We start from the raw sequence: 21,304 nt of genomic DNA on the forward strand, positions 1-21,304 counted from the left end.
ATGTTAATTGGAAATAAGGCTTAGGGCAGTATTGCTTTTTTTTAGAGTGGATCAAAAGCACCTGCCCACAGCAGTCCCCTATTTTCTTAGTATCTGAAAATGTAGTTGGTTGTTCTCTCTTCCAAAATCTTAAGGCACAAGGACTGACTTTGCTGTTAATACTCCGACGCTTTCTACCATTTTAAGTTAACTTTTTGTTCTTCTGCAGGTTGAAAGGGCAGGTTGGACAGTGGATCAAGTGGACTTGTATGAAATTAATGAAGCCTTTGCTTGTGTAGGTGCTGCTATAACAAAAGAGCTAAAATTGAACCCAGAAAAGGTATGTCCTGTATCTTCCTGGAAGTAGTAGGGATACTTGAATCATTAAAGGGCAGGAGATGTAATTATGTGCAGCCTCTCTCAGGTAGGATGGAAAGTGTTTAAAATAATTTTGTGTGTATTGGATTGGATTCAGAGTAACCCTTCTGTAAACAGAAGGGCTCCCTCCATTTGCAGAAGGTCCTCAGTCCTGCTGGACAAATGCGTGTTGTGTGGTGGAGACTGCAGTAAGGAGGAGGATTTTGAAAAACTGCCTCCTCCCTTCATCCAGCCCAGGAGGCGGGAACCTTAGGCTGAGGAGCCAAAGGCACCCCTCCATGCCTTTATCTGCCCCTGGAACTCTCCTCAGGCGACACCCCTTACTGGCTGTACTCCACACTGACTGTTTTTGCCTGCCTGGAATGTGGCCTTGAATTGCGGAACTGCATCTTGCTTGCCTGCGTCAACTGGGTGCGTAGATGTGTGTGGTTGGAACGTAAGCTATTATCGAAAGACAAGAGTCACATTCATTTATCTCAAAGTTCCCTACAAGGAAATGTGCCCCTCAGCCTGAAAAAGGTTCCCAACCCCTGCTCTACCAGGCACATCCAGTCAACATCTGTTCAACAGGAACTCTGAATGGATTTAGTATAAGTAGACACATAATGAGAAGACATGATTCACTAGAAAAGACAATAATGCTGGGAAAAACAGAAGGGAGTAGAAAAAGAGGAAGACCAAACAAGGTATGGATTGATTCCATAAAGGAAGCCACAGACCTGAACTTACAACATCTGAACAGGGTGGTTCATGACAGATGCTGTTGCTGTTGCTGATTCATAGGGTCACCATAAGTCACAGTCGACTTGAAGGCACATAACAAAGTTGTCCAAAAAATAGTCAGTACCAATGTTCTCTAATTTGACCCCATGAAAATCCCTCTTAAGACAGGGGGAACCTTTTTTTTGGCACAAAGGCCGTATTTGCCCTTGGCCAACCCTCCAAGGGCAACATGGTAGCTTGGTATGGCTACTTTGCACACTTATGACACAAGCACGTAGCTGCCCCTCCTCAGTAGCTGATCCATGCAGATCAACTGAGGAAAGCACATAGGAAGCTGCCTTATACTGAGTCACGACCATTGGCTTATCTACCTTAGTATTGTCTACACAGACTGGCAGCAGCTTTTCCAGATTTCAGACTGGAATGTACTCCAACCCTTTGTGGAGATACTGTGGACTGATCTGGATCTTCTGCATGCAGTGCTCTACCACTGAACTACAGACCTTCTGCCTTATCACAGCACTGGTCTGGGAAGAGGGCTAAACTGCTCCACATATACAATCTTTGTCTACTTTGTTTTTTCCACTGCTGACAAAATGGTGGGGTTTGGGAGATGATTCAGTCCCAAGCCCTGGCTTAGCCGTCCATACTCTAATAGAAGAGCAGGGCTACAAATCCCCAACAGCTATAGGCCCTTATTTACCAAGCTAAAAATGAAGCTATGGTAGTCTAGGGGGAAGAATAAGTATTGAAACCACTGAAGGCCTTCCTCCCCATGCTAATAAATAGTAGTTTTAGCAATGATTTTCACCAGGACCTCAGCAGTTACAACCCCAGTAATTATCAAATCTTCTAGCGGGTTCTATTTATATTGTTAAAAATGCACTTTAAAAAATGCAAATATGCATTTAGCATTATGTGTAAGTTTGACCTTTACAGATGATGCTGTGAAATAGAAAGATAAAGAACATGTTGCACTTGCTTTAACTTCCCCTAAAAGAGAACCAGTGTGGTGTAGTGGTTAAGAGTGTTGGACTTGGGAGGCCAGGGTTTGCATCCTCAGCCACGAAGCTCATTGTGACCGTGGACCAGTCACTGCCTCTCAGCTAAACCACCTCTGAATACCGCTTATCATGGAAACCCTATTCATAGGTTCGCTGTAAGTCAGGATCGACTTGAAGGCAGTCAATTTTCGTTTTTCAAAAGACAAACCAACACTTCTCAGTTCCATACCTTCCACACATCTTCTTCCCCACCCCAACTTGTCCTCTTGGTCTTTTTTCTGATGAGACACAGCTATTTAAAAAAAATGCAAGCAGAGTTGCAGAGTAATCTCCAGTGTGGACTGACAAGTGCTATTGGGGCTTCTCCAGTCTCCCATGTCCACTCCTTGCCCCTTTTTTTTGAAGCAGCTTCTTGGCTACTGGCCTTTTATTAGTTATTTTTTTCTAGCCTTTTAACTAGTTGCTTAAGGGGGGGGGGCTTTTATTACATCTTTGAAATAAATTTAACACACCCATCACATACATAGCAGTCATAGCACAAGCACAAAGGGGAAAGCCACACTTTGCTTTATTAGCTGTCTGCCTGGTTCAATGGTAGAACTTACATTTAACAAAGAAACTTTATTTTTGTGGCAGGTTAACATTGCAGGTGGAGCTGTTGCCCTTGGCCATCCTCTTGGAGCATCAGGTTGTCGGATCCTTGTTACCCTTGTGCATGCACTGGAACGAACAGGTGGAAAACGGGGGGTTGCTGCTTTATGTATAGGAGGAGGAATGGGCATAGCTATGTGTGTAGAAAGATAAGTGTTTTCTTCTGTATTTATAGCATGGCTTATCTTTAATTATGAAACCATCAAATTTATTATGTCTTTACAGAAAGTTATAGGGCAATACTTATTATAGCTATGTGTATGATTTTAACTGTCTGTTGGGTAGAATCAGCTGTATTTAAAAAGAGCAATGAATCCTTTCCCTAATAAAGATGCATTTTACCTCCTCTCCCTTCAATTTCTCTGACCAGAGCAACACAGGAGTCTCATTGCTGCAGATGCAGCACTTCACTTTAAATTACTGATACTGGGTTGTATCTAATTAAGCCATACTCACAGAAGACCTATTGAATTCAATGTACTTGTCTGATAAATATGTCTTAGCATATCCTCTGGTACTACTACTAAGCAGCCACAATGTTTGGCTTGTACCAGCAGCCAACCAGTGTTCTCTGACACCAACACCTCCCTCACCCCTGTTGCCTCCTTTAGAGAACTCCTTGAAGGGCAGAATCAGTTTCTTAACAGTTGCTTGACTTTGGGGAAAGTTCACAGCTGGCTTTCTAAGCCCTCCTTGCTACTGCTGAAGCCTTCAATAGCTTTTTTTCAACCCTTACCCATTATTGTATATTTAAATATTGGAACAAATACAGGATATAGTCATCTTTCATTTATTTTTTACTTAAGTAGTTAAGCAGGATAGCAACAGTTTGTTTTATTAACACACACTTGTAAAGAATTATACAGGAACAGTTAAATAAAAATCCAGTTAGTCTTCAATTGCTCCAGACTGAACTGCATCTTCGTAACACCCTCCTTTATCACCTTTACTTTCAGGGTGCAGCTTAATAAGGTCATCAATTCGAAGAATAGTAATTGCAGCTTCTGTTGCAAACTTCAGACTCTTTGTTTTAACCACAGTAGGTTCAAATACACCAGCCTGCTTGTTGTCACGTGGCTTTCCATTGATTAAATCAAGGCCAATCCTTTAAAAACAAAGTTAATGGTTTTAAACCGGAATGTATACTTCCAGCTATGGTTTCAACTATCCCAACAAGTAATGTAAGACTTATTTTTGATTCATTAAGAGCAAACCAAGATTTAGCTCCTTTCCTCAAACGCTGACAAAAATGGATAAACACATACCCAGTCAGAGCACACCACTGGGATAACCTACCTTGGTAAGGCCGTAAGACTGCCACTGCAGATGCGGGGTGCTATCCCCACTAATGCATCCTGTTACTGCAAAGATTTCCATGTGGGCAACAGGATTCTCCCACCCCCATGTGCCCTAAATCTGCTCTGGAGATTTAGGAAGCCCTAGTGCTGATGGGACACGTTCGTTAGCACTACTTTGGATACAATGCACCTCAAATATTTATGACTTGAATGCTAGCATAGCAAAGCCACAACAGAATGCCTGATAGTTATCAGCCATTTATTTTATCACCAACCCTTTCATTCCTTCTTGCATTGGCACCTACCATTTCAAGTTTTTGCGTTCTGGATTCACTTGAGCTTCATTGTGAAATGCCCTGAGCTTCGCAACAAGATCTATGGCATCTTGAGCAGCATTGACTGCTAAAGTATTTGGAATAACAAGGAGAGATCTTGCAAATTCTGCAATAGCAAGCTGCTCACGTGATCCCTAATTAAAAAGTAAAATATATATTATTTCAGAACTGTAAATCTAACATTGCATTACAAAAGAACAATGCATGTTTTATGGACAATTGTTTGTTCAGTTGTTGGAATTTAGCATGTTACAGTAACAGTTAAAAACACTACAGCTGTTTTCAAGAGCTGGCAAAAAACCAAAGTGACATTAAAACCAAATTCACATGCAGAAATGTATGTAGTATTAGCAAGATACTTACCATGCTGGTAGCATAATTTTCTAGGTAAATAGAAAGTGCTGCTTCAACTGCACCACCTCCTGGAACCACAGACTTTGACTCTAATACTCTTTTGACAACACAAAGAGCATCATGCAAGGATCGCTCCATTTCATCACACATGAAGTCATTTGCCCCTCGTAATATAATGGCGGCTGTAGTTCGTGCCTTAGTACTGTTTCAGAAAGACATACAGAAGTGAAAGTTACTTCCTCCTGAAAGTTATCACAAACTTCCACAGCCAATCCCTATCTAAATCCTGTTTTAGCTATATTTTTGTGAGTTGCTCGTTGTTCATTTTGTAAGTAGCAACAGCTGAATTGTGTCCCAGTCCATCAATAAGGTTGAAACTTCACTGTCTCAACATGCTAAATACAGAGGACTGAAGATAATCTATCCCATGCGTATAACTGCTCACACCACTTAAAGACCGCATGGCAGCAATTAAATGGGATATTTCAAAAGATGTAGCAAAATATGCTAGTACCAATAGTTTATGCAAGACACGGGAATTTCCTTACTTCTTGATTAAGATTAATTCATCATCACAAATTCTTTCTTGAACCACCTCTTCTGCTTGTCCCAGCATTGACACTTCAAAGGTTTCTTCGCCTTCCAGATTCGCCAAGGTAGAACATAAAGCGGCTAATGAAAAAAATAAAGTTTTTATTATGTTCCACAAAAGCAGCTGCTTATTATGCCAAATAACCTGATTATCACACACACATATTTTTAAGGTCCAGTAAGTAGTACTTTCTGCATATTTAACTTCACTATCAACAACACAAACAAGCTATAGAATTAGATTGCCTACCTGGGCTCCTTTGGAGAAAAGGCAAAATATAAATTTAATAATGAATAATAAAAAAAGATTTAACACAGATTTCTGTAGTTACCTCCAGAAGCCTTAGCAATGCGTTTAAGGTCTCTTTTTAGAACTCTGCGTACTGCCATGGCACCAGCATCCACAAAGTATTTCAGACACATATCATCAATGCCACCAGTGGTCAAAATGACATTTGCGCCTGTGGCCAAGATCTTCTGAATTTTCTCTTTAGTGATGTCAGCCTCTCTGCATGACATAGGCATGGATTAGTAAAACAGAAACAAATTCAAATTTGAAATTAATGGTAAAATTATATATCTGAATAAATGGTTGGAAAGATAAAATACTTCAGAGATGCTGTGATTTAATGCATGATGTATCTTCCTGAGAGATGTAAAATGTCTGGAAATTTTGAAGCCGTGGAAAAAAAACATTTTTCCTGTGGGGGTGGGGGTTCCCAGAAAAAAACAAATTTTGGGGCAAATTAAAAAAATGCAGTATTAGCATTTTTTACAGATTGAAAATCACTTTGTTACTTCAGGAACGTCAAATATAATTACAAGTTGGTTTAGCATAAAATTATCACATTTGGTAGGTATATTAAAAGTACATTTTATTCAAACAATTATTACAAATTGAATTTACTTTTTTAAATTTTTACTCTTTTTGTAACAAATGGATCTACAAGATCTTGAACTGTAAGGAATACCGGAACTATAAGGAATCTCTTTTGTTTTGCCAGTTTATGAGGAGCTGGCAAAAAACAATTTAAAAAAATTGAAGAAACCATCAACATTAATAACAAAAGAAAATTATTTTTGTCTCTGCTAGTCCTCCACAGCGTCAAGCAGACATAAAGCACCCATTCCCATAAAAAGAACTGAGAAAAAGGGGGAGAACCGAGATTCAATTAAACATTTTATACATCATGCTAAAATAAAACATTCCATAATCCATTTTTTCTTCATTTTTTTTTCAATTTTTCAGAAAAAAGGCTAAAAAAACCCAGTTTCCCCCCCAAATTTTTCCATTTTTTCCCCAGGCCTTCACATCTTTAATCTTCCCAAATATTATATTCAGTCATTTCATACAAAATGCCTTATACACACACATATACAGCCTCTGCTGAAGATCTTACACAGACACATAGGAAGACAAGAGTTCTCAAACCTTGCAAGGTTTTAAAGGTCAAAACTAGCATTTTGAAATGAACCTGACACCAGAGCAATTGGCAAAGCAAAGGTGTAATGCTCAGTCCCATTTAACAGCTCTGCATCTGTACTGTATTTTGGAATAAGTGCCATTTCTGAAGCACCTTCAAAGACAGCCCCACCTATAACACATTAGTGTAATCTGAAGGTTACAGTAGTGTAATCTGAAGGTTACCAGAACATGGATCACTGCTATCACAGACTAGTCAATTCTGATAGGATACAAACTCTTCCACCCAAGACCAGATGTGTAGCAACAGATAGAGAAGCCAATCCAATGCTAAGCAAGGTAGACAACATAAACGGTGGAGCTGTATCAGATTCAGCCCTAGCACACCTTTTCCCAGCCAGCTGCCCTCCAAGAAGAGCATGGACACTGCTTAGGGATTATGAGAGTTGTAGTCCAAAACATTTTGAGGACACCAGGTTGGAAAAGGCAGCATTACTCAAAGCAGTAAACTTTTGAGGAATATTATGGCGCAAGATAGAGAAGCAAGCTTGCTGGAAGGGAGGTAACCGAAATTAGGTCTCTTTCAAATTAATACCGCTTACCATGACAACCCTATTCATAGGGTCACCATAAGTCAGAATCGACTTGAAAGCAGTACATTTACATTTACTTAGGTCCACACACCAACACTTAAGACTGACATTAAACCCAGTCTACTGGTACTCCATAATCAACTTGAATTGATCTGACACTTCTACAGCTTAGCAAGACTAATGATAAAATTTGGAACACTGCTGCACAATTCTTATGATTCCATTTCTGATCCTGGTTCCTTTTTAACATGTTTTGATATCTAAGATAAGCTCTCAATTTAACTATACTGTATATAAGATGTCAAATAAAAATGTCTGAAACATATACATTCTAGAATTTTAGTCCAAAAGATTCCCCATAGTATACCTCTGCCTAATCTGGTCCAGTTTTTCAGGATCTGTGACCACCACCTGAACACCAAGCTTCATTTTAGTCTTTTGCAAGCTGAAGTCAAGACATGCAATCTTTGCATTAACTATTCTCTTGGGCATACCTAAAGAGAGAAACACACCATACATCCCAGATTCTTTATTAAAATACAGCATTCCAACATCCATTTTTATTAATTTTATTTTTTAAAAAATCAAGTTAAATATATTCTTAAGAATACTTGTAATATTATTTTTTATTACCGAAGTTTTTCACCATAAACTCCTTTTTCCTGAAACCCTTTCTGCTTATATGCCCCTTAGGCTATATCCCAGTATTCATCCATTCAGATCTTGCATCATGGCTCATACACTTTTACAGCACAACTCTATGCATGTCTATTAAGAAGCAGAATTCAGTGGAGCTTGCTCCCAGGTATGGGAGTGCAGGATTGCAGCCTTAGATGTAAAAGGGCCAAGTGCAATTCCAGCCCCTCTCCTTCTCCAAATGTTTAGTGTTTTGATGTTAAGCAGAAGTGCTGAATATGTTATTTGCTATCTACCAATATTTTTTTTGGTGCAATTTCTCTGAAATAGAAAGTGTGTGCATCTTTGCTGTTAACATATTGACACAAATCAGATAGCACAATATTGCTTTGTTGTTAAGTTTGTGACCTTACCTTGGGAGCCCACAACACAGTTCAATGCATAGCCATTTACAAGTATGCTCTCCTTCTGACTCCGACCATGTGCCTTCAAAACATTAATGGAGTTGATGGGGTAATGTGCCTGCCCCTTTTGATCTGTGTATTTAACTGCAAGTGCAGCATCCACTACCATGTTGGCAAAGAAGTCACTGTCACTACAAGAACACTTGTTAAGGTGAATATGAACATATGAGAATCTATTAAATTTATGGCACATCTCACATTAAAAAGGACATTACAAGTCTCCAAAAGAGGGCTTCAGAGTAGCTGGGACTGAAGTCATTTTACAGATTTGAGTTCTCTGAAAAAAACATGCTAAATGAGTGCCATTGACACTAGGATTGTACCATCCCTTATTATTTATTGAATTTAGATCTCCCCCTTCCTCTGGAAGAAGCCCAGGGCCTTTCCCCATATGTCTAAGAAAAATAACCATTTACCTCTTGAAGGTAATGCTCTATACTTATTTTCACAACCAAAAGGATACATTCCTATGATTTTGGAGGACATTGATGTTTTAGCTGCATTAATAAGGCAGTCCCTGCCCAACTCATCTGAGTTAATGACAAGATTCTCATTGATGTATCGAACTGCCTCCCTGTTGAATAAAACCAGAGTTTTGATATGGTTATTAGAATTTGATTTCATCTATGATATTTTAACATTTATAGTTGCATAATCATAACAGCTAAACATCCTAAGGGTCCCTTGAAGGGTGTCCCAGGGGCCTTGGACAAAATAGATTTCCCCCTGCATCTGCAGAGGGACATCCATTATCACAAGCTTCTCCAATGCAGATACAAAAACCTCTGCCGCTCTTCCTGCTGATTACAGTTAAGGGCAAGAAGGTGTTGTGCCAAGAGTGTACCCAGGATCCTCTAGATCCAAAGCTTTCCTGTTTGCCTGACGTGCCCCCAGGACATGCCCCTCTCCCACAGTCCACAACGGGAGACGTAAGACTGGTAGGGCTTGGGATTTGGTGGTTTTTCTGCCACAAGTTCTCCTTTCCCCACTGGATTGCTCTGTAAAAGAACTAGAATCTTTAGAAGTTAGCAACTTTACAGAAAAATCCTATACCAGCTGAGGGACATATCTATGGTAAAAGCCCTTTCAGGTTCTATTCCATCACAGATGCTATTCAGTAAAAGCTGTAACTTTGCCGCATGTGTTGCCCCACACCCTACTATGATCTAGCTTCAGCTGCCCTCATGATGGGACCAGGCTTAGCTGGCAGTGGTCTCTCCACTCTCAGAGGTTATCTGGATTATGAGGCAGTAACCTCCCAGGATGCACAAGTGGCATGGGTGCTGCTGCCATGGTATATCACAGTTGGTGGGATGGAAGGATGAAGGCAGGGGCAACATGGTGCGTGAGGATGCTACATAGGAAGGAGCAAATTAGGCATGGGGGTTCCTGGGGAAGAGGGTGGGCCAGAAGGGCAGGCTCACGCCATGCGCTTCCTGATTAATTCAGCTGTGTCTCCATATGGGAGCTGCTCCCACTTTTTCTAGTGTGGGGTTGTACCCTGGACTTGCATGTAAAAGGTGAGCAGGAGTCCACTAGGTTAGGGCTCCGATCACAGTGCTCTTAACACCAAGGAATGACATCTCCCAATTCCTGTCTGCGCTGTAGATGAGTGCTTAGGGAAAGTGTGAGTTCTGAGGCCAGACAGCCTCTTTTTTTGGGGGGGGAGGGGGCTCAAACTCATATCTCCTGTTTCCCAACCCCATGCTGCATGTAATGATCTACTAGAGGTACTGCTGTTAGCATGTAGCTGTGGCTCCCTTTGGCTGCTTGGCAGAGTATTTCCTTCCTCAGTGGGTCTTGAACCTTTGTCCATAGGAAGGCTGTGTGAACTTTTTGCAGGTCTCTCGCCAAGGGAGCTGTTTAGATGATATATTGTGAGGGGTCTCCTTCAAAGCATTTTGCTCCAGAATAGTGCTTGTAAACAGCGTAAGGGGTCTTGAACCCCTGCTTGGAGGAATGTCTGTGGATTGTTAGTGGAGTCATTGGTACCCATAACACAGGAGCTCATGGACAGAGAGTGCTGATGCGCATGCTGCCTGTGTTGTGATGCAGGGAAGTTTGCCGGGACTACATCCTATTAGTCTGATTTCATCAGCTTCCTCATATTCATATGCCATCTGAGCATTATTGCCAAAACAGCTCCTAACTGATGGGCACTGACAGGAGTTCCATGAACTTAGGAGTGCTGGTGGCATGGCGTGTCTGCCATTTTCTCATCATTTGGGAAGTTTCTGAGTTCCATGTTTTCCCCTATCCTCTTGAGCAGATCACATATAGCAGCCTTCACCAGTCTGGTGCCCTTGAAATATTTTGGACTGCAACTCCCATTAGCCTGGGAGACAAGTTGATTGGGATGGATGGAACTTGTAATCCAACACATCTGGAGAGCACCAGGTTGGCAAAAGACTGTCATAAAGGATACAGTGGCAGCTCTCCCAGCATATCTAGCCCCGCCCTCAGCATAACTCTCATATACAATTGCTCTGTTGAAATGTTAAAATGCCTGTTAAAAAGTCTTTACCTGATGTCAAAAGAACAGCAAGGTGGGTTCTTCCCTGGGAAGGGCATTCCACAGGCAGCATGCCACCAGTGCTCTTTCCCTGGTTGCCATCTACCTTACATTTGATGGCAGGTGCCATTAAATGGATTATCAATTTCTTAAGAATGTTGTACCAATGAGGGCAAATAATGCACTGCTCTACACTTTAAATCTTATCATAGAATATTAGAGTTGGAAGGGGCCCATAAGGCCATCAAGTCCAAACCCCCTGCTCAGTGCAGGAATCTAGCTTAAGTTCAAAATACTTGAAAGAGGAGCTTGAAACTGCTTGACAATACAGGTACCACCCTACTGAACAGATTTCTTACTTGCAAGCAAGACGATACCCACTAATGACAGAAGTAGGGTGAATTTTCTGTTTAACCAACTCATCTGCATTTTTCAAGAGTTCTGCAGCAATAATTACCTGTAAGAAAGAAAAGAAGCATGATCTAATAATATATAGGCTATTCTGTGAAAGAGAAACCTAAAGCATATTCAAGGCATAAACACCCAATGACAACAGAATGTTCGTCTTAACATTTCATTCTCATTAGTGGATGGAAGGTATTCTTGTGTGGATTACTCCTCTTACTAGTTCAGAAGGCAGGGCCATTTAAATTCCCATTCTTTCCCCTTTCCCCAAGATTCTGCCCTGAGGGTTTTGGTGCTGGCCTAGCACAGCTGCCCTGCCCTGTTGTGCTGCTTGAGCCATACTGTTATCCACTACAAAAAGCTGTAGCTCTTATGAAGGAGCAACTTTGGCTGCACAGGGCCCATTTCCTCCTTCCTTTCACAGCTGGGGAACCAAGCTCTCATCCCAGGTCCTCCTCTCCTACAAGGAGATGAGTACTTGTGAGCACCTAGTATCTGTGCAGGGGAGACACATACTATTGGATGTCTGCGCACAAATGTGGCTGCAAAACTGACCATTAACCAGTCTTGGCTAGGTGGGCATGACAAGGTAACAAAAAAGCCTGTAGACTGCAATGCAGGAAAAAGCATTGCCCTTGCCTCAGGGCAGACAAGACCAAAGCCTCTGTGTGAGGACTCTCTCCTCTTGGGGATATACAAGGCTAACTTGAACAGTCTGGGAGTGAGTGGGAGGAGTAACCCATGCAATGATACCTTCTTCTGCTGAATGAGAGAAATAGAAAACTTCACTTGAGTGAAAGGAAAGTGTTATACCTAGTTGTCCTTCATATTATGCTAGTACTTAAAACTTGCCACAGAAAGATTACAGCTTCTCTCCAGGTCCATTTCACACTTTTAATCCATGATAGTATCCCTATTCATTTGCTCCCATTGTGATCTAGGTCAAGTTCTAATACCAAACAATGAGAATCAAAGATGCCAGAAGTGGAACATGGCCAGGCTCAAAGGGATTTCCAGAGATCGTGTGTGTGTGTGTGTGTGCATGCGTCCCAGAACTGTATTTGTTGGTTCTGTTGCTGGACCAGAAACAACTTCTACTGGAGAGTGATTTTCCCAAGCAAGTCTTTAAAAAGAAAGTTGTTGCTTGTGATTGCTGAGGGGGTGAAGTGATGGCCTCATTTTTGTTTTCATTTGTTTGTAGAAGAGGAACATAGGCTTTTCCCAACTTTACTTCTGATGTCTGCTGACAAAATGGGGGTAGAAACAGAAAGGTTCATTCCCATTTCAATGTGAGAACTTAGCTTATTTGAGTAAAGCACCATATGTGGGGGGGGGGAAATGAACACAAGTCTTACACAATGCAAGACAGACAATATTCATCCCCATGATGCACAAATGCCAATTTAAAATAGCTAAAGCAGTCACAAAAACATCATTCTTCACCCCCGAACTGCTCCAGCCTTATTTCAACTTGCAAGAAAAAAAAAATCACACCTCTAACAGTAAAGCATAACCGTCATGTTTTCTTTGAATCTATACTATATGCATGTCAAAAACTGTTACCTAGTAATATGTACTGCCATTTCATATAGGAAAAAGATACTGTCAATCTTCTTCAGACTCTGGCAGTCATTTATTTATCCCATAAGCATAGCCACTTATTTTGTAATGCAAATAAGTGCTACTCAAATGGAAAGGGACTTCCTCCAGTTTTATTAATAAACACAAGTACTCTTGAGTGGATAGGATTGTGGCCAATCTAAACACACACAAGTCAATAACAAAGAAAATCTTTAACAGTCCTAACTCAAACAAGTTAAAATGGAATGTGTGGATTTTAACCGCCGACCAGAAGTGTTAACAATCTGGTACAGGTTGGTTATTCAGACTTCAGTTCTCATTACTTCATGTCCTTTTTTTGAATAATTTCACATGAGCTGATAATTCCATGTATGAAACAGATTTATAAAATAAACTCTAAGGCAGAAATAGACATCGCAACCAAATCATGCTACATGGATGCACTATTAAAAATATGACAAGTTAAAAAATACAGCTAACTTCTCATATTTTTAATTGTGCAACCATTTAGCATAGTTTGATTGCAATGTCCATCTCTTCCTTAGTATTTTAACACATATTAATACTCCTTAAATTTTGAAGCTGACCTGATTGTGACAGCATAGAACAGTAATGTGCCCCTACAGTCCCCATCACAGTGCACATGAATCTATATATATTTATTTATTTTTATTTATTTATTTATTGCACTTGTATACCGTCCCATAGCCAAAGCTCTCTGGGCGGTTTACAGCAATCAAAAACATTAAAACAAATATACAATTTAAAACACATATTTTAAAAACAATTTAAAACACAATTTTAAAATTTAAAACAATATAAAAACAGTTTAAAACACATGCTAAAATGCCTGGGAGAAGAGGAAAGTATGTACACACACATACCACAGAGGTGGTCCCATCTCCAACTTCTTTGTCTTGTAGCTCTGCTAGTTCACACAGCACTTTTGCAGCAGGATGTTCTACCTCTAGCAACTTCAAAATAGTTGCACCATCATTAGTAATGGTTACGTCCTAAATATCCAAACACACAAATGAATAATGAATGCCACTTAACATTAATAGATAAAAGTAAATGTTTTAAAAAGATTTGCCATAAGAAAAGTAAGGGTGCAATCCTATCCACAATTACTTGCGAGTAAACCCCAAATGCAATAGGAATTTCTGAGTAAATGTGCACAGGAATGGGCTATAAAATATTAAATTCTCAGCTATACTTGATCCAGTGCCTGCAAGGGAAGAGGACCATCACCGCCCAGGGAGGGAGAGCCATCTGCCTGCTTTGCTGCTGCTGCTTGGCCAACATCTCTGCTCTCTCCTTCTTGGGCTCCTGCTCTGCACGTGGGCACCTTGCAGGACCAGGCCCCAGCTGTCTGGATCTCTGTTGCGGTCATTGGCCTGGATAGGGTTGCTGTCGCTCGGGAGAGGACACTAATACCATCACTGTGCTGCTGCTATCATCTGCTGCTGCCATCTGCTGCCTGCTTCTATCAGCTGCTGCGGTCGATTGCTGTGTGCTATTGTCACCTGCTATTGTCATCTGTCGCTTGCCTAGAACCGTTGTGGACGCTGTTGCTGCGGCTGCTATTGCCTTGACCTGAGTGTGGACATTGCCATCACTACTGGCACTTTATTATTTTAATGTTGTTGTGTTGTATGAGTGAGGATTGTGTGTATGTCGTGTGTGTGTGAATTTAGCGTGTATTGGTGTGAATGTGCATTGTGTGAGTGTCTGTGACTTGGTGTGTGTGTATATGTGAGTTTTATTTGTTTTAATATGTGCCTGGGAGAGAGTATTATACATCGACCGGGGAGACTTTCGGGGGCCCCAATTAGCGTAGTGACGGGTAATGGGAGGTATGGCGTTGTGAGGAGAACGTGCCAGATAAGGGGAACTCGTCCCAGACAAGTAGTGTCTGTGACTTGTTCCGGTTCTCCTCACATCCCCAGGACTGATGGTTGTTCTATCAGTCAGCCTTCGGATCTCCATGTGCTGTTGTTAAACGCCAGGACGGTTCACCATAAGATCTCCCTTGTCCATGATTTAATTGTGGACGAGGCTGCCGACCTGGCGTGTATAACTGAGACCTGGGTGGGCGATCAGGGAGGCGTTGCTCTTTCCCAGCTCTGCCCACCTGGGCATGCGGTTCAGCATCATGGTAGAACCGAAGGACGGGGAGGTGGGGTTGCTGTGGTCTATAGGAGTTCTTTCTCACTCACCAAGCACCCTGTCCAGGTGACGACTGGTTTAGAGTGTCTCCACCTTGTGTTGGGCCAGAGAGACAGACTGGGAATTTTGTTGGTGTACCGCCCGCCCTGCTGCCCAACAAATTCTCTAACTGAGCTGACAGAGGTAGTCTCGGAGGTACTGTTGCAGTCCCCTAGACTTTTGGTACTCGGGGACTTCAACGTCCATGCTGAGACTGCTTTATCTGGGGCGGCTCAGGACTTCATGGCCTCCATGACAACCATGGGGCTGTCTCAGGTTGTTACCGGCCCAACGCTTGTGTCGGGACATACTCTTGATTTGATCTTCGCCACTGGGCATGGAGATGGTGATCTGGTGGTTGGGGATTTGTCATCTACCCCATTGTCATGGACAGATCACCGCTTGCTGAAGTTTAGGCTCACAGCGACCCTTTCCCTCTGCAAGGGTGGGGGACCTATTAAATTGGTCCGCCCCCGGAGTCTAATGGATCCTGAGGGTTTCCAAAGGGCTCTGGGGGATTTTCCGACTGAGAAGACTGGCGCTCCTGTCGAAGCCCTGGTTGGATTGTGGAATACGGAGCTGACCCGGGCGGTTGACACGATCACTCCCATGCGCCCCCTCCTATGTAGAGCTCATACAGCTCCATGGTATACCGTGGAGCTGAGAGTGATGAAGCAAGAGAGGAGGAGGCTTGAGTGCAGATGGAGGCGAACTCCTGACGAATGCAATTATGCTTTGGTAAGTGCTTCTTCTAAGCGGTATATAGTAGTGGTGAGGGCAGCAAAAAAGAGATATTTTGCTGCCACAATTAAGGCATCTTTCTCCCGCCCGGCGGAGCTCTTTAAAATTGTACGAGGGCTTTTACATTCTGGCCCTCGGGATATTATGGATTCATCTGTAGCCCGCTGTGATGAGTTCGCGAGGGACTTCCAGGATAAGATCGCATGCATTCGCCGGGACTTAGACTCCAATGTTATGACAGTGAGTTCCAACGAAGCATCCAGAACGCGGTCTTGTCCTTATTTATTGGATGAGTTTCAGTCTGTACAGCTTGAGGATGTTGACAAGATCCTTGGACTGGTGCGGGCGACCACATCTGTTCTGGACCCTTGCCCCTCTTGGCTGGTGAAAGCTGGCAGGACCGGAACCGCCGGCTGGGCCAAGGAGATAATAAACGCCTCTTTGAGAGAGGGAGTGGTCCCTGACTGCCTAAAAGAGGCGGTAGTGAGACCACTCCTGAAGAAATCCTCTTTGGACCCAGATAACCTGAACAACTATAGACCTGTGGCGAATGTTCCGTTCTTGGGCAAGGTACTGGAACGGGTGGTTGCCGGCCAGCTCCAGGGGCTCTTGGATGACACTGATTATCTTGATCCATTTCAATCCGGTTTTAGGCCCGGTTTTGGCACCGAAACAGCCTTGGTCGCCCTGTATGATGACCTTTGTCGGGAGAGGGACAGGGGGAGTGTGACTCTGTTGATTCTCCTTGATCTCTCAGCTGCTTTTGATACCATCGACCATGGTATCCTTCTGGGAAGACTCACGGAGTTGGGAGTTGGGGGTACTGCTTGGCAGTGGCTCCGCTCCTACTTGGTGGGTTGCCACCAGAAGGTAGTGCTTGGGGAACATTGCTCGATACCCTGGACTCTCCATTGTGGAGTCCCGCAGGGATCGGTACTGTCCCCCATGCTTTTCAACATCTACATGAAGCCGCTGGGTGCGGTCATCAGGAGTTTTGGGCTGCGTTGTCATCAGTACGCTGATGACACGCAGCTCTATTTCTCCTTTTCATCCTCCTCAGGTGAGGCTGTTAACGTGCTAAACCGTTGCCTGACCGCGATAATGGACTGGATGGGAGCTAACAGACTGAAGCTCAATCCAGACAAGACTGAGACGCTGTTGGTGAGTGCCTTCTCTGCTCAGATGGTGGATGTTCATCCTGTTCTTGATGGGGTTACACTCCCCTTGAAGGAACAGGTTCGTAGCTTGGGAGTTCTTTTCGATCCTTCCCTGTCTCTTGAGGCCCAGGTGGCCTCGGTGGCACGGAATGCTTTTTACCATCTTCGATTGGTAGCCCAGCTACGTCCCTATCTGGACAGTGACGACCTCGCTTCAGTTGTTCATGCTCTGGTAACTTCTAGATTGGACTACTGCAACGCGCTCTACGTGGGGCTGCCCTTGAAGACTGTTCGGAAACTACAGCTAGTCCAGAATGCAGCGGCCAGATTGTTGATGCGGACCAGAAGGTCCGCTCATATAACACCTGTTCTGGCCCGTCTGCACTGGCTTCCTATTTGTTTCCGGGCTAGATTCAAAGTGCTGGTTTTGACCTATAAAGCCCTACACGGCATGGGACCGCAATACCTGGTGGAACGCCTCTCCCAATATGAACCTACCCGTACACTACGCTCAACATCTAAGGCCCTCCTCCGAGTACCATCCCATCGAGAGGCTCGGAGGGTGATGACTAGAACCAGGGCCTTTTCAGTAGTGGCCCCCGAACTGTGGAACAGTCTCCCTGATGAGATGCGCCTGGCACCGACGCTACTATCTTTTCGGCGCCAGGTGAAAACCTTTTTATACTCCCAGGCATTTTAAAGTGTATTTTAAACAGCATTTCCATATTTTGGATGTTGTTTGGTTCGTTATTGTTTTTTTATTATTTATTATTTATTGTATTTATTGTATTTATATATTGTGCTTGTTTTTATCTTTTTGTACACCGCCCAGAGAGCCTTCGGGCTTAGGGCGGTATATAAATTAAACTAAATAAATAAATAAATAAATACTCAATCTTTAAAAAATGTAGATTCCGACTTGTGGCGACCCTGTGAATAGGGTTTTCATGAGGCTGAGAGGCAATGACTGGCCCAAGGTCACCCAATGAGCTTCATGGCTATGTGGGGATTTGAACCCTGGTCTCCCAGGTTGTAGTCCAACACCTTAACCACTACACCACACTGGCTCTCACTCAATCTTTACACAGGTACAAAAATCTGGATTAATCCAGGGTAATTTTATACTCTTATTAAAAGACGTCACCTTTCTACTTTAACATATCCGATGATTGAAAAGTACGCTTTCCTCTTAAAATCTACTCACAGAAAATAATGTCTACTTACACCAATGTCATCCACCAACATTTTATCCAGACCAACTGGGCCAAGTGAACTCTTCACAATATTGGCAATGGAAGCAGCAGCCATAACTGTTTCAACAAAACACAGATACATTTTCCTCACATGAGCCTCTATTTTTCTTTTCTTTGCTGAGTTATTTGATGTTGTTGTTATATGCCTTCAAAGTTGATTACTACTTATGGCGACCCTATGAATCTTTTTGGATATACTCATGGACTTTTCATGGTAAGAGGTATTCAGAGGTGGTTTACCATTGCACCTTCCTCTAAGCCTATGGAACCCGGTATTCCCAGGGGGTCTCCCACCCAAGTACTAACTAGGCCTGACCATGGTTAACTTCCAAGATCAGACATGATCGGGCATGTTCAGGATAGTATGGCCATAGTTGTTGAGTTATAAAAAAATATATAATAAAAACAAAACAAGTGGAGTCAAGGTTGTTCCCTACAATTACAACTTATTTAACACAGATGTTGAAATACAGAAACATTTAAATCAAATTCTGGATAAGAAAACATATTAGGCCCTCGTTTGGAATCTTACTAATATTGCCCCTCAGTATGCTCTGCACATGTGGTTCAAGTGTAGAAACAAGCTTTGTGCTGTGAACCTCTAACCTCAAGCTTTGTGCTGTAAACCAGGGCCTCCACAAATAGGTTCTGTTCACACAATCCATCCTTCTTCTTTTTTGAACAATGAATGAATCACACAAATGGTGCTTATTTGTGATAGGTATTTACTTGGGTAGGGCCAGATCCACTGGAAGGATTCTATGCACAGTATATTAAAATGTTCCCAGCTTCATCTGTACAACTGACACACCACAGTGCAACATAAACTGGCCCTAAAAATGATAAAGGACATCTGCTCTCTTTGTAATGCCATGTTCTGCCATTTCATATAGGAGAAAGATAGTGTAGTTCTTCTCCTTCAGACTATGGCAGGTTTTTTTTTATCCCATAAGCATAACCACTTATTCTGTAGTGCAAATAAGTGGCAGTAAAATGGGAAGCATCCAACTCCTACCTGACATAGATTGTAAATAATCATATAACTGAGCTTGGGAGCGATAGCTATATATTTTAATTCAACAGATTTAAATATACCTGAGCTTTTGTTATAAATTTATAAATGTGTATATTAATCCTCAACCACATTTTTCAAATACACTTTTAATTATGTCATTACCAATAAAACCTACTATATCAAAAGTCTAGAATGTGACCTCTCACCACTCATATACCAAATGACTTCATGTGCACCCTAAGCAAGATCTATAGAGAAAAAAGGATAGCATTGATTGGGGGTTTGAAGTTTCCCTCTCTAGTAATTTCATGATCTACCACCATTTATGACTGCATGTAAAACAGGTAGAACACAAGTGACCTGGTAAAGTTAAAACAAACTGATTTTAGCGAGCCTAATCCTATAAACCAGTCTAATCCTGTATTCACCCGTGACAGCTTTTTCAATTAACACCTATTTAGCAGTTTATAACTAGAGCAGATCTTTGAAGTGCTGCATTACTTTGACAGAACTCCAAGGTATGGAATCACAGAGGAAGTCTGTTACTGAAAATTACATAGAAATTTAATGTTTTAAAAATTCAGCAGCAAAAATTGCATCCTTTTGTGGTTAAACTTTAAAGTTTCTTAAAAAATACTTTCAGTCAATTTCCCCATTATATTGCCTACTGGAATAGGGGGGAAATTCATATTTAGTGACTTGGTTTCTCATAAATCCATAATGCATCTAAGATTAATTTAGAAATTGAGCATGCCAAATTAAGGAAGTGATCTGGCTTTCTCCAGACTGGTCGCTTAGGCTGCAGTCCAATACACAGTTACTTGGGAGTAAGTCCCATTGAAACCAATGGAGCTTACTTTTGGGTAGACGTGTATTGGATTGCAGCCTTAGTCACCAGCTCTGTTGGGGGCTGATTGAAAACGAATGGCTCCACCCTAAAAGAATGAGCTTCTTCCACAATACGCAAAGTTTACAACCAGCGCAGGTTTCGAGCGGAGATGTGGCAAGACCAGGGAGATCAGAGGTATCCGGATCTCCGTTTATCCTCCCGATGCAGCCTACAGGTTCGCACCTCTCCCTCCCCAAAGGCCTAGGAAAGGAAAAGCCTCGAGAACACTTTACCCATTCCCTGCGAGCCCCACTGACCGTCACGCGTGACCGTAAGGACAGAAAAGCCGCCCGATTTCATCTCACACACGTGCCCACCCTACTGTCCCCACGCACTGGAAGAAAAAGTGGAGGCGAAGCGACCGTTAGTCTCCTGAGAAACAGCACGGACGGGGGGGGCAGGGTATCGAAAGGACCGTGAGGAGATTTTGGTTTTTACCATTCTGCGTGCGGACGTGCTCGCCGGTACCCCGCTGTCCAAAAACTGCCAAAGGCCCGTCAAACGCCATCTTTGCTAACAAAGAGACCGAAGCGGCAATGTGCGGGCCCCCAGACGCAACGTCTTCTGGGTAACCCCTCCTCTCAAGATGCCGCCCATCACGCAAGGTAAGATTAACCAATCGAAAAGCGTGGCACAAGCTCACTAACATCCGGTCTTTTGAGTTTTTCATAGTGATTGGACTACGGGTAACTAGGCCTTTTCTTCTTATTGCGTAGCAACAAGTAATACCGTTAAACGTGTTCTAGAAGAATCTGGGAAATGGATCGCGTCCAGAAAAGAGCTGGGTTGGGGGCGGAGCTGGACGAACTCCTTTCCCACCGACCGAATATTTTAAAGAGAAAGCCACTTTTTCCTCAGGGCCTCCTGCAGTTTGTTGGGGGAATCTAGTGATGTTCCATTTAATTATTATTTATATTTTGCTATATACAACTCTGAAATCTAATCTGCTGAAGGACAGCATAGAAATGGTTTAAGTAAATAAATACATTTTTGCCAAACACGGAGAAGCTTCCTTCTCAACTTTTCTGGGAAGTAGCTCGGATGTGACATGCCGCCGTTCCTAAACGGTAGAAAAGAAACTAGAGTCATAGGGCGCAAGGGCATTTTGGCTTTC

The 21,304-nt window shown here is 42.5% G+C and overlaps 2 protein-coding genes, 2 non-coding genes and 1 pseudogene across 5 annotated transcripts in view; 1 reads left to right on the forward strand and 4 right to left on the reverse strand.

Moving 5' to 3' along the window:
- The window catches only part of ACAT2 (acetyl-CoA acetyltransferase 2), a 38,483-nt gene extending 35,402 nt beyond the window's left edge, over positions 1–3,081 (forward strand). For both annotated transcript variants that reach the window (XM_061624285.1, XM_061624286.1), the window contains exons 8-9: positions 209–319; positions 2,721–3,081. In XM_061624285.1, the coding sequence (XP_061480269.1) occupies positions 209–319; positions 2,721–2,888 (279 nt within the window). In that variant the 3' untranslated portion in view covers positions 2,889–3,081. The remainder of the gene's footprint in view (positions 1–208; positions 320–2,720) is intronic.
- A 428-nt stretch (positions 3,082–3,509) lies between these two features.
- Positions 3,510–20,875, reverse strand: TCP1 (t-complex 1). Its single transcript, XM_061624281.1, has 12 exons — positions 20,629–20,875; positions 18,258–18,343; positions 13,812–13,940; positions 11,301–11,398; positions 8,893–9,003; positions 8,379–8,560; positions 7,697–7,823; positions 5,646–5,821; positions 5,271–5,394; positions 4,732–4,924; positions 4,339–4,502; positions 3,510–3,840 (listed from the first exon to the last, which is right to left on the reverse strand). Exons 1-12 carry the CDS (start codon positions 20,858–20,860, stop codon positions 3,624–3,626), a joined length of 1,839 nt encoding a protein of 612 aa, XP_061480265.1. The 5' UTR covers positions 20,861–20,875; the 3' UTR covers positions 3,510–3,623.
- On the reverse strand, positions 12,912–13,043 carry LOC133384750 (small nucleolar RNA SNORA29). The gene has a single exon (XR_009762680.1). It is a non-coding gene; the product is annotated as a small nucleolar RNA SNORA29 (small nucleolar RNA).
- LOC133384680 (5S ribosomal RNA) lies at positions 18,544–18,662 on the reverse strand (annotated as a pseudogene).
- Positions 19,153–19,287, reverse strand: LOC133384749 (small nucleolar RNA SNORA29). The gene has a single exon (XR_009762679.1). It is a non-coding gene; the product is annotated as a small nucleolar RNA SNORA29 (small nucleolar RNA).
- Positions 20,876–21,304: the final 429 nt, after the last annotated feature.

This window comes from Rhineura floridana, chromosome 4, assembly GCF_030035675.1.
Source record: "Rhineura floridana isolate rRhiFlo1 chromosome 4, rRhiFlo1.hap2, whole genome shotgun sequence".
NCBI lineage: Eukaryota > Metazoa > Chordata > Lepidosauria > Squamata > Rhineuridae > Rhineura > Rhineura floridana.

Bases quoted from the DNA above. Each gene is read 5' to 3' on its own strand.
- TCP1 (XM_061624281.1), bottom strand. From the start codon at position 20,860: ATGAAAAACTCAAAAGACCGGATGTTAGTGAGCTTGTGCCACGCTTTT. The intron at 13,941-18,257 runs GTAAGTAGACAT...TTGGATATTTAG, and splicing joins TGTTGGTGGATGACATTGGT to GACGTAACCATTACTAATGA. The intron at 9,004-11,300 runs GTAAGAAATCTG...TTTATTCAACAG, and splicing joins GGGTATCGTCTTGCTTGCAA to GGAGGCAGTTCGATACATCA.